The sequence below is a fragment of the Salvia splendens genome, chromosome 6 (genome assembly GCF_004379255.2).
Source record: "Salvia splendens isolate huo1 chromosome 6, SspV2, whole genome shotgun sequence".
In the NCBI taxonomy this organism is placed as follows: Eukaryota; Viridiplantae; Streptophyta; class Magnoliopsida; order Lamiales; family Lamiaceae; genus Salvia; species Salvia splendens.
Genome location: NC_056037.1, coordinates 16,430,000 through 16,443,969, shown reverse-complemented (window position 1 = coordinate 16,443,969; position 13,970 = coordinate 16,430,000). Strand labels below are relative to the sequence as shown.

At 37.2% G+C, this 13,970-nt stretch overlaps 2 protein-coding genes across 2 annotated transcripts; both read left to right on the top strand.

Annotated features, from left to right (window-relative positions):
• Window positions 1–1,549: 1,549 nt before the first annotated feature.
• Window positions 1,550–4,791, top strand: LOC121809926 (receptor-like protein kinase THESEUS 1). The gene is made up of 2 exons (XM_042210773.1): window positions 1,550–1,703; window positions 1,884–4,791. The coding sequence occupies exon 2, from the start codon at window positions 1,971–1,973 to the stop codon at window positions 4,476–4,478; it is 2,508 nt and encodes an 835-aa protein (XP_042066707.1). The 5' UTR covers window positions 1,550–1,703; window positions 1,884–1,970; the 3' UTR covers window positions 4,479–4,791.
• Window positions 4,792–8,370: 3,579 nt separating this feature from the next.
• On the top strand, window positions 8,371–13,970 carry LOC121806652 (ADP-ribosylation factor GTPase-activating protein AGD5-like). Its single transcript, XM_042206769.1, has 11 exons — window positions 8,371–8,566; window positions 9,673–9,731; window positions 9,946–10,036; window positions 10,620–10,674; window positions 10,760–10,850; window positions 10,954–11,185; window positions 11,588–11,798; window positions 11,972–12,150; window positions 12,371–12,613; window positions 12,694–12,752; window positions 13,536–13,970. Exons 1-11 carry the CDS (start codon window positions 8,516–8,518, stop codon window positions 13,684–13,686), a joined length of 1,422 nt encoding a protein of 473 aa, XP_042062703.1. The 5' UTR covers window positions 8,371–8,515; the 3' UTR covers window positions 13,687–13,970.

Sequence of the window (13,970 nt, the reverse complement as noted above, 5' to 3'; positions counted from 1 at the left end):
TTATTATTGTGGGCGTATAGGATTTTTATCAGATCGCAATCCAATAACTTCGTGCGTGTTCACGTAGGTTATCGTTAGGGATGTCAATTTAGCCCGCAACCCGTGGGCTGACCTGAATAGCCCGCCAAAATCATAGGGTTAGGGAAAATTTCCAGCACGATAAAATTACAGCCCGATTAGCCCGCAGCCGATTAACCCGCAACCCGTTAGGGCCAGACCCGAAAACCCGATGGGCTGGCCCGGAAACCCGATAAAATTTATATTGTTCTATTTGTTTCACTCTAATTCAACCCTTCATTGATTATTTTATAATATAGATTACTGAAAAAATAACTTTCCATTTTATATATTAAATATATAAATTATATATTAAGTTTTTATTAATATAATAATAGATGAATGAATTAGAAACTTCAAATTCACTAAAAAAATATATTTAAATTTCTAAACATGCTTTAAAATTTCTTGATGTTTATGTTTTATTTTGCATAAATCTCAAATATTAGTATTTGATCATGTTTATGTTTGAGTTTAAGCATATATCTCAAATTTATCATAATTAAATATTTTACATTTTATAAATATAACTAATTTTCACCATTATTTATTGGATTGATGGCATATTAATTTTATCGGTAGCAACCTGAGCTTTTAGGGTTAGGGTTGAACTTTCATAACCAGGAAAAATAACAACTCGATTAGCCCGCACCCGATTGACCCGCAACCCGAATAGGGTTGGCCCGAAACCCGGTGGGATGGCCCGATTGACATCCCTAGTTATCGTGTTATGCAAAAAAATGCCAGCCTTACAACTGTTAATGATAATACAATTTAGCTTGACATGATATGATAACGACCAAAATCTGATACTCGTATTTCACGATTAAAACATGATATTGCACAAAAAATATGATACTCCATACTACACAATTAAAACATATTATAACATGATTAAAACTTTATCATGATTTAAATTTAAAGTTATAAAATGAAAGTATAATATTTTTAATTTAATGGAGTAATAATTGTTAAAATAATAATTTTATTTCTTAACAGATAACTCAACCCTAATCTAACTCTAACTCAATCCGAAATTATTGAGTTCTTATTCGACTCTGTAAGGATCCGATTTCAAAAATTGCATGTTTATATTATTATTGTGGGCGTAATTATACCGTGTGGTAGTATATTTTAAAATTGACTTCATCTTGCAAAAAGCGCCATATTATTGGGTGGAAGATTAGTACTTGTTTTGTTTATGTGGTTCGCATATTTTAAATGTAAAATTTTAATATTAACCGACAGGCCTAATTTTCCATGTATGAGATGAGTAAAAAATTGGTGATCCAAACAAATTGAAATGTGGTATTATATTTAGACGATGATAGGGGAGAATTCTTCAATTATAATTAGGCAATTAGCCACATACCAAAATGAAAATGTGTACGGACCACCAAATTCTTATTTTAATTTAATTAAATTTGTGCAATTAATATCTCACTAACCTGATGTAATTATTTTTAAACTACTCCTTTTCCCTCTGTAAATTGACAGCCTAATCAACAGCCTGGAAAGTGCTGGGGCAGCTCGCATCAAAAAGGCACCACTGCTTCTACATTTCTAGTTTTAATGGTGTCGGAAATGCGTTTCCCTTTACGCCTCGTCATTGCAGCAACACCTTTTCAGCTTCTTCGTTAACTGAGGTAATTCCGTTGATATGATAAAGCTTCGATTTTGTCTCTTTACTCTGCTGCTGTACTTCAAAATTTGTCACATTGTCCTTTCCATCAACAATTGCGTGCTTTTCTTCTGTAATCATATGTTGCTGCGTTATTTTCTGTGAATAATTTTGTATATGGCTGATTAGATCTGCGAATCCCTAGGTTGCTGCATCAATATTGGCTGAGGAGGAAGTTTGGGAAGTTGTGGAGTTCCAATTTTGATTGAGAAATCTGTTTGGATTGGAGGATATGGCTGTTGTTGTAGCTGTGTTGTTTCTCTATGTTGTTGGTATCAGTGTGTCAATGGCTGCATTCACACCTGCTAATAACTACTTGCTTGCCTGTGGATCTTCACAAAATGTGATCTTTCTTGGCCAAACATATGTTCCTGATTCAGTTCCATCCTCCTCAGTTGCTTTGAAAAGCCGTGGGGATTCTTTTGTTGTCTCCTCCAACTCCACTGCCCCCTTCCCTATCTATCAGTCGGCTCGAGTCTTCAGGAGCACGGCCTCTTACAGATTCGATATAAAGCGACAGGGTCGCCACTGGGTTCGCCTCCACTTTTACCCTCTCCCGGGCCAGAATCTGACTTCTGCTTCCATCACTGTTGTGACTGAGGATTTCGTGCTGTTGCACAACTTCAGTTTCGATACCTACAAGGGTTCGTATCTCTTCAAAGAGTATGCGGTCAATGTGACTTCGAACAGCTTGTTGGTCACGTTCATTCCCACGAATGGCTCTGTGGCCTTTGTCAATGCCATTGAGGTCGTGTCTGTTCCGGATAGCTTGATTCCTGACCAGGCATCTGTCGCGCCATATGGTCAGTTTGATGGCCTTTCCGGGCTGGCTTTGGAGACCATCTATCGTCTGAATATGGGCGGTCCTCTGATTACTGCTCAGAACGACACTTTGAGGAGAACTTGGGAGAATGATGGCAAGTATCTCCATGTGAACAGCTCTGCCTCAAATGTTTCTGTCAACCCTTTGAATATAAAATATGGTGATGCTGTTGCACCCGAGATAGCTCCTAATTATGTCTATGCTACTGCTGAAACCATGGGAGATGCGAGTGTGTCTAATGTGAACTTCAACATCACATGGGTCCTCCAAGTTGATCCTAGTTTCTCGTATTTCTTGCGGGTGCATTTCTGTGACATTGTGAGTAAATCTCTGAATAGTCTGATATTTAACCTATACATCAATACTGATATTGCCGTAGGGAGTCTGGATCTGTCGAATAAAGCAGGCAATTTGGATGTGCCGTATTACACAGATTTTGTATCCAAAGTTCCTGAAGGTTCAGACACTCTCACAGTAAGCGTCGGTCCTGACATTAATGCTGATTTCCCAAATGCCATATTGAATGGTCTTGAAGTCATGAAGATCAGCAATGAAGCTAAAAGCTTGACTGGAAGCTTGCCCGTTGATACTCTCCTTGTGCTGCCTCCCAAAAAGCATAAAACTGGTGTCATAATCGGCTCTGTGGTTGGTGCTGTGGTCACATTAATCCTTTGTGGATTGTGTTGCTTCTGCTTGGTGGCTCGTAGGTCGAAGGAAGCCAACCAGGGAAGCTCGTGGCTTCCTCTGCCCATGTATGGAAACTCTTTGACCATGACAAAAATGTCCACCCTTTCTCAGAAGAGTGGTACAGCCAGTTGCATCTCGTTAGGTTCCTCCAGTCTTGGCCGGTTCTTCACGTTTCAAGAAATAATGGATGCAACTAACAAATTTGATGAAGGCATGCTACTTGGTGTTGGTGGTTTCGGTAGGGTGTACAAAGGAACTCTGGAGGATGGGACTAGGGTGGCTGTGAAGAGAGGGAATCCGAGATCCGAGCAAGGTATTGCTGAATTCAGAACTGAGATTGAAATGTTGTCCAAGCTTCGCCATCGTCACCTCGTGTCACTTATTGGCTACTGTGATGAACGGTCTGAGATGATTTTGGTGTATGAATACATGGCAAATGGGCCCCTCCGGAGCCATCTCTACGGAACAGATCTCCCTCCTCTTTCCTGGAAACTGCGTCTGGAGATATGCATTGGTGCAGCTAGGGGGCTTCATTACCTCCACACTGGAGCGGCTCAGAGCATTATTCATCGAGATGTGAAGACAACCAATATACTCCTAGATGAGAATTTTGTTGCAAAAGTGGCCGACTTTGGTCTGTCTAAAACTGGACCAGCTATTGATCAGACTCATGTGAGTACGGCTGTCAAAGGTAGCTTCGGATACCTTGATCCCGAGTACTTCAGGAGGCAACAGCTCACTGAGAAATCAGACGTCTACTCATTTGGCGTGGTTCTCATGGAGGTGCTCTGCACGAGACCAGCCCTGAACCCGGTTCTTCCACGAGAGCAAGTGAATATTGCCGAGTGGGCAATGACCTGGCAAAAGAAGGGAATGCTGGACCATATCATGGACAAGAATCTTGTAGGGAAGGTAAACACTGCTTCTCTCAAGAAATTCGGTGAGACAGCAGAAAAATGCCTGGCCGAGCACGGTGTTGATAGGCCCTCCATGGGAGATGTTTTATGGAACTTGGAGTATGCTCTCCAGCTCGAGGAGACAACATCAGCCCTCATGGAGCCTGATGATAATAGCACTAACCATATCCCTGGCATTTCTTTAACACCGTTGGAGCCATTTGACAACAGCGTGAACATGATTGATGGAGTTAACTCAGGAACTGACGATGATGCCGAAGATGCAGCCTCCAGTGCTGTTTTCTCTCAACTGGTGAATCCCCGTGGCAGGTGAACAACGGAAAATCTTGATTTTGTTTGCATCTCTGGGATGGGGGGTCACTCTGAGTGGATTCGACTTTTGGATTCAAGGATGACCTACATACTACGTACCCGAGCATACAAAGGTGATTGCCATTTATTCTATTGTTGGGATTCCCTCATTTTTCCCCCTTAATAATATTCAACACGAGTGTCTGCAGTATATAGTGTTGCTGGGGCAAATGCATAAATCCAAGTTGTGTTTGCATAGCCCATCATCAATCATATGTATCTCTATATTCAATTGGATTAATACAATTTATAGCTAGCTTCCATTTCCTTCTACAGTCATATTGTACTTTGTTGAAATGAATTATAAAGCAGAAATTTTTTTATTGCGTATTCATAGTTTTAAGGTTTCCGCTCGACCAATCTGCTGTAGCTCTTAAGCCTAGTAATCGACTGAAGCTGACCATTCCTTCAGCTCTAGTCGACAATAAAAACCAGGCATTTGGGAGAAGAAATAATATGCTTATAAGGAAAAGAGTGTTAATGGCTGGATTTATATAGTATGGAGTTGATAATGAGAAGGCTCTTCCATTTGGGTTTTAGTGTATTTCAGAAACAGTAAATTAACAGTGAGAAACTTAAAAAAAAAACCTACAAATAGAAAAGGAGTAAACTGATATGAATGTATGAGCATATAGTTTTGACAAAACAATAGGCATCTTCTCAGACATACAGATGATTTTCCTATGGTTCATGAACCAATGGTTGTCTCTTTATATTTATTGCTGCCAAAGGTCCAAAAAAAGCCTTTGTTAGAAAAGGAAAAAAGGCAATGATAAGGGAAGAAAAAGGGCAGGTGTGGGAATTGATCTCCTAAGGGGGCTTTGGAGTTTAGGGTTTAGGGTTTAGGGGGCTTTGGAGTGCTCTTCTTCCGATTCTCATCCCCAATTTGGTGATGGAGTTGCAGGGTGAGGGCTGCCTTTTACCATCACTTGAAATTCGGCCGTGGTGAGTTTACACACATGAATTTTCATTCTCTCTTTCTTTTTTTTGTTTGATGGAGCTGAAAGATGATGCAAGTTTTTCTGTGGACATTGTTAGGTGTGACAAATATGAGCTAGCAGAAGGAGAAAATAGTCGAAGTCGATGAGAGGTGCACTGGATTGGGGATGCAAGAAGTGATGGAGGGGGGTCGCATTATCGCATTGGTCTAGTGTTCATGTACTAGAAAAAACACTTTCCAGCTGACTGCAACTGGATGGTAGGGTGGATTATGAGAGTGACAAATGTGGGTCTAGGGAAAAGGAATAGCTTTCATTCAGGAACATCAAACATGAAGCTTTCTGGTCAAGCAAGAACCAAGCTTGATGCCAGTGAATTAGTGAGCTTCATGTTTGTATGTTGGTTAAGTTAAATCAGCTACTAGTAGGGCTGAATTGTTTATGATTTGAAGAGATTTTGAATTGAGGATATGGTTCATTTTTGGTAAACACAAAAATGACAGAGAAAGAAAGCAGGTGATATAATGAAATGGTTCATTTTGTGTAGTCGAGGCTCCTGCCCAAGGTTGTTGGAAGTGCTCACTGCTCCTGCTGTGGAAGTAGAAGACATCGTCGTCTGCTCCAATGTCGTTGCAACCTGGCGTCGTGTCTGAAAAAGAGATAAGCCTCAACTAGTTTAGGGAAGTTGTTGAAACAAAACATACTAGCTGGTGTTTAATGTGATTGGAGATTCATAGTTGATGAAACACGCCTTCACTACGCTTTCCTCATTCTGTCAAGGGATGATACGGCTCGAACAATGGGAAGTCAAGCTAGTGACGCCTTTGGGAAATTTCCCAAAAACAAAACCATGAATGTTGGACATAGAGCGGACAATATCTTAATAATGTGGAGTTCGAGTGTGCATCAACGAACCCTCGCATTTTAATACTAATTGTTTTTCTTTCCATATTTTATTCAATTGTAAACTTCATTTACATTTTCCTAACAGTTCTCTCATAATGACTGATACTAATTCAAAAGTAGCTCGTGTTTTAATCATGTAATATGTAACAAAGTAAAATAATTTATATGAGAATTTAGGGTTTGGAAGAACATTTAATATTTTAGAAAATGTTTGGAATTATAAGTAGGAACAGTTTATAATGCGAGCCAATACCGACACTTAAGTGCAGAACGAGTTGGAAAATGAACAACTTTTTCACACAAAATTTTAAAAGCTAAAAGCGCTGTTATATGTGCTACACGACATTCCATCAAACTTTGTCCAATGAATATTTGTTCTTCATTGGACAATTTTTTTTTTACCTCTTTTTCAGTTGAGAGATGGGGCTGAGATTCTTCAATTGATGATCTATAACATTTTTAAACATGTATAATAGTAGTACATTATCATTTGATTATAAGATAGTATTATGTTATTTTCAAAGAATTGTGTATTTGATGTTTAATTTGAGTTGTTATATATAATTGGCTAGTCGTTGGATTTTTATTGTCTTTAAACTTTTAGTTACTTGTTTCGGTTATAAAATCAATACTGAACTTTTAATTTGTGGTTGCTTATTGGTCTTTTAAATTGTTCAAATTGAGGTTGAACTTTGCACAATACAAATTTGTAAACATTTCCATTACATTTATGCGCATTGATAATCATACCAGAATGTAGTAGTAGGTTTGAAAGTGACAAAAAATTCTATACCCACCAGCTAATAATTTCATCTCCGAATCCTCAACTACTGTTAGGTGTAGTATAAATATTAATTGATGATTACATATTCAATAATTAGTAGACGAGACACATTGTGCATATAAACACATGACATGGTAGTAGTATTTATTAATGTACTCAAATACAAATACTAGTACTACTTTTTTCAACTTAATTAATCGAAGAACTTGAAATACTTGTAAATATAAAGGGTAATAAACATTAATTTGAAGTTAGGAATAATTTTATTGGAGGAAGTGGCTATCATTTCTTGTTTTATGTTTATCCATCTAAGATTATATCGTGTGTTTTAATCTGATGAGCAGAACATGAAATAAATAGTACTATAATTTATCGCTTCAATCTCCCAAACTGAATGACTCCATTCACATTGCACCGCCGACTACGGAGGGTATCATGGCTACTACACTTTATGAAGAAGAGACAAATATTATACCAATAAAGTATCCATCAAATTGATTTTTACATGTTATTAAACTTTAATGTGTGTATAATAAATGAGTATCTATGTGTTTACTGGCGTCGAATAATACATGTAACGGTTGCTGTCTAATACACAGTCGTTTAGGAAATCAATTTTGTTTAGAACATTTATTGGAGACTACTTTTTATGAAGCTTGATAGTTGGATATTAAATCTTGGATTGTTTTAAAACATGTGGTGGATATTGATACGATTATCATTAATTCACTTTGGTAGCAAATGAATTTTGGGAGTTATTGTATTCTCTTGTTCCATCTTGCCCTCTCTTTATTGAGTGTCCTTCAATCAATTGGAAATTAGTTGCAATTCTAAATAAATCAAATCTTGTACACAAAATCAATATAAAACATTTTAATTGCTAAATTAACATGATCATAGTCATTGTTTTGTTTTTCAAAAGCGAATACCATATTAGATTGTGAGTATAATTTTGTTGATTTGGGAATATTATATTACAAGATTGTAAATTTCTCTACATTGATTTATAACGTACAATTATAAACGCCACCACCGTCCACCAATATAATAGATTACTATATATATACAGTTACAGATATTATTTCTATTATAATTTTTTTATTTAAAGGCAAAATAAAAAAAATTCCATTAGAGATACTACACCACATAATTAAATCGGAAAATTACAGTAATCCAGAAAGAGATAAATAAATAAAACACATTTATTTAGAGAGACGAATAAAAAAGTCAATTGAGAAACAAACGCCGGTGTGCCATTTATTATCTGTGATTTCCATTCTCATTCAATCTATCTCATCGGAAGAGGGAGAGGAAGAGATCGCTGCCCATCCTCTCCACCCTTCTTCTCCCGGCGGATTCGGAATCATCACCATGAATGAGAAGGCCGGCGTTTCTAAAGAGCTTAATGCCAAGCATCGGAAGGTTCCATTTCCTTTCTGGATTTCGATTTTCCCTCTTTTTCTTTCGATCTCCTTTTTTTCATATTCGACCGGTGAATTTCAGCTGATCTGGATTTGTTCTAATGTTATTTACGTCGTTTTGTTTATTTTTTTGCGTTTATAGACTATTGGATCGGCTGATTCGGTTGTTTTTAGGTTGTGATTGATTAGAAATACGCGTTTCTAAGGTGCTTGCGTTGTTTTTGTTTCCAGATGCGTTTGTGATAAACACTGTTCGGCTTAGGTTCGGTTTATTTTTGTAGCTTTAAGTTTGGGGATGGTGTTCTTTTGATCTCGATCTAGATTTAGATTGCTGTTTAGCTGGATATTTGTGTCGCTTTGAGGCTGGTCTGCTGATGAGTAAGATTGTGCTCATCGTCTATTTCTTGTGTACCTGAAACTGTATTGGTTGCAACTTGCAATTCGAGGATGGAATCGTGTGAAATCATTGCTTGATGAGACGAAATTAATCTGCATTAGTACTATTTTAGTTCTCGTTCTCCGTAGAAATGAAGAGCTAAGATATCTGAACAATTTTGTTTTGAGTCAAATTGGTTTTAGATTCTATCATATGTACAAAAGTCAGACCAGTTTAAGTAATTCTTTCTGATGAAGTTTTTGTATCGTGTCAATAGTCAGATGGAATTATGAAAACCAAAATTGCTTTGTTATACTGGCAACAATTTAGATCTAGATGTTACTGGAGTTATAGATTTTTTAGAAATAATGTAATGCATTTCAGCCTTGTCATATAAACCTTTTACAAGGGTTGTTTAGTAACTATAGCCAACAGTTTAGATCTGGATGTTGGGGGAGTTATAGAATCCTCACAAGTAATGTAATGCATTTCAGCCTTGTCATATAAACCTTTCACAATGGATGCGCAGTAGCTATTGAGAAGGGACTTCTTTGTACTTCTGGGATGCTGGTTCCATTATTGCCATGCTAAAATCTTTTGGTTAACTAGTATATGTTTATTTCATGTAGAATAGAAGTCCGTGTCCCCCTAAAGCTGTTGGATTCTGTGTTTACTTGCCCCCTTTGTTGTTTTCTCCTGTGGATTGACATCAATTATCTCTGTTCTGTCAGATTTTGGAAGGACTTCTGAAGTTTCCAGAAAATAGGGAATGCGCTGATTGCAAATGCAAGTAAGTATTTATGCGTATTTTAAAAAAAACATCTGAATCAATTAAGTATGGAAAATAATGCAAACAGGTTGCCTAAGTATATTATGCACCTTATTCCATTTTGTAGTTGGTAGTTGGAAGGTATACCTTTTGTCTTCATGGATAATAACAATAACATATCATTGATTTCTTGTATTCTTATTTGGTTAATTTTCTTTTTCCTTTTGGAATGCAGAGGTCCTCGATGGGCTAGTGTGAACTTAGGCATATTCATATGCATGCAATGCTCTGGAATCCACAGAAGTCTTGGAGTGCACATATCAAAGGTGACATTTGTTAATTTTCTCTTAATGGTTTACTCATGCAATAATGGCGATGTTTATTTCATCTCTATATTCTAGATGTTTTTAGCTTTCATTGCTCTTTGTTTTTTTACCAGCACCAGAGTTAAAGCACTATATGAGATCATCTGAATTATGCATCTATTTGTAAGCTGCACAATCTTTCAATCACAGCGGTCATTGAAGCTAAATGTCTGATTTTCTAAGCATCACTAGTACAATATTTTTAGAACAAACAAAAAACGTTTGGATCTCTGTAATTGGTGATGCGGTGTCACTTTAGAATACTTGTTTGAATTGTTTCTCAACTGGTTCTTCAATTCTCAACTGGTTTCTCAACTGTCCTACATGCATGTTTTTAAACAATGAAACTTTTAATGGGTTGTGGCTAACTAGCAGTCTTCACTTTTTCCGGTTGTTGTTTCTGGATCCTTTTCTCCAATTCATGGAAGTAATAACAAAGATTTTTCGTCAGGCCCAATATAATTTCTCTTTTCTTTGCTGCGTTGGTAATAGATATTGAATGCTACTTGTGGTTTGTTTGTTCATACTTTTTGTCTTTTTGTAGGTGAGATCTGCTACACTTGACACATGGCTTCCCGAACAGGTTGCATTTATTCACTGTAAGAATTCGATGCATGTACCCCTTTGGTGATTTTTTTAATTCTGAAAGTAATGTTTAAAATTATTCTTCCATCGTGAATGTAGCCATGGGAAATGAAAAGGCAAACAGTTACTGGGAGGCAGAGCTTCCTCCGAATTATGATAGAGTTGGGATTGAGAATTTCATTCGTGCAAAGTATGGGCTTCTTATACTGAAGAACTTTCATTATGTACATGCATTACGTATGCCAGGCGGGTACCACAAGCTGATCATGTATTTTCTGTTATAATCTATTAAGGTATGAAGATAAGAGATGGGTATCAAAGGATGGGAATCTGAAGTCACCTCCTAGGAGAACTGAAGAAATAGCTTCTGTCCAGAGGCAACGACCTAGTGATAGAAGTGGGCACGGACATTTCAGCAGTGCTGGCAACTCTTCTGAGAGGAAGAATGTTCCAGCACCTAGTACAAGACAAAGCATTCCTGCTGCCAGAATGAGTGTGCCGGTGCCTCCTAAAGCTGCAGAACAAGTATGTCTTCTGGCATACATTTGTTTTAGTTTCTTTGGTTTCTCTGCTCTCTAGGAAATTTTGAACATATTTTTGTAATGGAGTTAACCAATATATTTCAAGCAACTAAACTCCCAGTTGAGCAATGTAGCTTCCTATGAATATATGTGATCGTGGAAGGGAAGGGATAAGCTTTCCAATCTTCATTAGTATCCAAGATTACAACTAGCCATCTTGTTTCTACCTATATCTAATGTTTGGACACGCAATGGAAATCTTATCTCCTACACATTATGTTTTTAAAGCTATTGTTACTGTTCCTGACTCCGTTTATATTTCTTATTATGCATAAAGTATCATTTATTTAGCCCTTTAATCTGTTGAAGTTTAAATGAACGCCCTTATTTTTCTTTCTGACAATAGGTAGCTCCAGCTCCAGCTGCAGCTACTGAGCAAGTGGTTCAGAAAGTAGAGACAGCTCCAACTGCTGAACCTTCAAAGCAGGTTGAAGAGAAGATCTCTCCCCCAAAAGTTGATTATGCAACTGATCTTTTCAACATGCTTTCTATGGATGATTCTGGTGAAACTACTACTGGAGCTTCCAGGGACGATAATACATGGGCAGGATTTCAATGTATGTCTGAACTATCTTGCAAATTTTGGTGCTGGATTCCAGACATGTTTTCTTCTTTCCCGTCTTTTGTGGGTTGAGGAGGGGGGAGGGGGTGGCTTCATAACCTTGAAGAATTCATACCATCTTTGTATTTAGCAATTTGGCTGATGTTCATGTTCTGATTGTAACTGCAGCTGCTGATGTGTCATCCTCAACAGAAAAGACCACTCCAGCAAAACTTGATGAAAACAAACCACAGCCTGCTTCTGGAATTGAAGATCTTTTCAAGGATTCACCACCAATTGCACCTAGTTCAACGGCAGTGAATCCCCAAAAAGATGTTAAAAATGATATTATGTCTCTTTTTGAGAAGGTATGTCTTGTGACGGATTCTTGAGATGTATATGAGTCACACACCCCTTCCAGGCACAATCAACCCCGAAATATCCTTAAGATAAAAAGCTTAATCTTAAAATTACAAAAATATAAGATAGGCTAGAATTTTATGATGATCTGAGAGACAACTAGACTTTCATATCGCTATTATTGCTGTCCATTGTTTGACCTATCTTTTTCGCTTTATCATGTTGCAGTCCAATATTACTTCTCCATTCGCTGCTCACCAACAACAACTTGCTATGCTAGCTCAACAACAGGCACTTTTAATGGCTGCTGCAGCAAATGCTTCTGGGTCAATGCCAAAAGCTCCTAACAACACACAAGTAGGGCTTAATGGTACCAACTTGCCCAACCAAAGTTGGCCAAATGTTGGCTACCAGTTCCCTGGAATGATGATGACAGAAACTCAGAAAGCTGAAGCAGTGAAGTATATGCAGGTAGAAAGTGTTTTGTGGTGATTTATCTTTAAAAGTTCAATACATGGATGTACCTATGCTTTTTTATGCTCTTTTGACAGATGGGCAATATGGGACCACCTCGACCAATCGGAAATTCTTTTGCTCTCCCAACATCCAGGTATGTGCGTTAAACATATGCGAAATATTTAGTCCAACTTTTTCTTCTGGGAACATGGTTTGGATAGAGTTGTCTTTCTTACTGTTTATTAATAATCTGGAAGATGCATTTTGGAATATGTATCTTCATGAAGCATGTGCTTCTGTGAAGTTAAATAAAGTCCATATTCTCCCACCATATCCTCTGAAGATATAAGATGACATGGTGGTCATTTTACTTGTAATTTTCAATGAATGTTCAACAATATAGCTTTCAGTAGCATGCTTTGTAAGTTTGTAGTATATAAGTTGGTTTTTTTAGGAAGAAAGAATTAGTTCTAGTGCTTTATATATCTTTCAGTAGCATGCTTTTCATAATTTGTCTAATATATTTCGCTACGGTGGAGAATGATAAAGCCCCGTATGCAATGTAATTTTACATAAAATGATCTTCTATTGCTCTCTTACTCTATTGGGTGATATATAATGCGAACTATGATATATGTACACCAATGGAATAAAAATCAACTTTCCTTATCTGCAACTATCTAAATTACTAGCTTCCATAGATTCGCTTAAGTTGAATATGTAAATAATAAGCTTATTGATATGTTATACTAGACTCTAGATGAAATATGACCTCTGCACCAAATGCAAATTCCGACTTGTATTTTTCTTCTCTTTTTTGTTTTCTAGCTCATGTTCCAGAGAAATTGAATCATGTCAGTTTGAATATTCTAGCTGTTTTCAAATGTTCAATTAAAGCTAGGCAGTTGAAACTCATGCCGCTAACTTCTTCATGCAGCCCGTATGCAATGGGAAATAATGCATCTAGCAATGGCAGTATGCCTGTAGCTGGCCAACAGAATGCATCCTCATTTTCGTCCGGTTCTTCACAATCAGGAAAAGAGTACGATTTTTCCTCTTTGACGCAAGGGTTCTTCACAAAACATTGAACATGGAAACGGGTATTTGGACCTTCCATAGCACATTACACAGTTATTCACAGAAATAGCAGCTATTCAAGTTTCTTTTCTCCCGTATTTGGGGGTTGTAAACTATTGTAGGGGAACGACTTGAGCTTGAAGGTGTATCCGAGTAATAATTTGGTTTAAGATTGTGATATTCTTTACTACCATCTTTTGTATACTATATGTTCTTTTGAAAAATATTGATCTATTGATCATGAAGAAAAGACGAAACGGATTAGTGTAATATATGTAGAATATTGTTTGTTCTA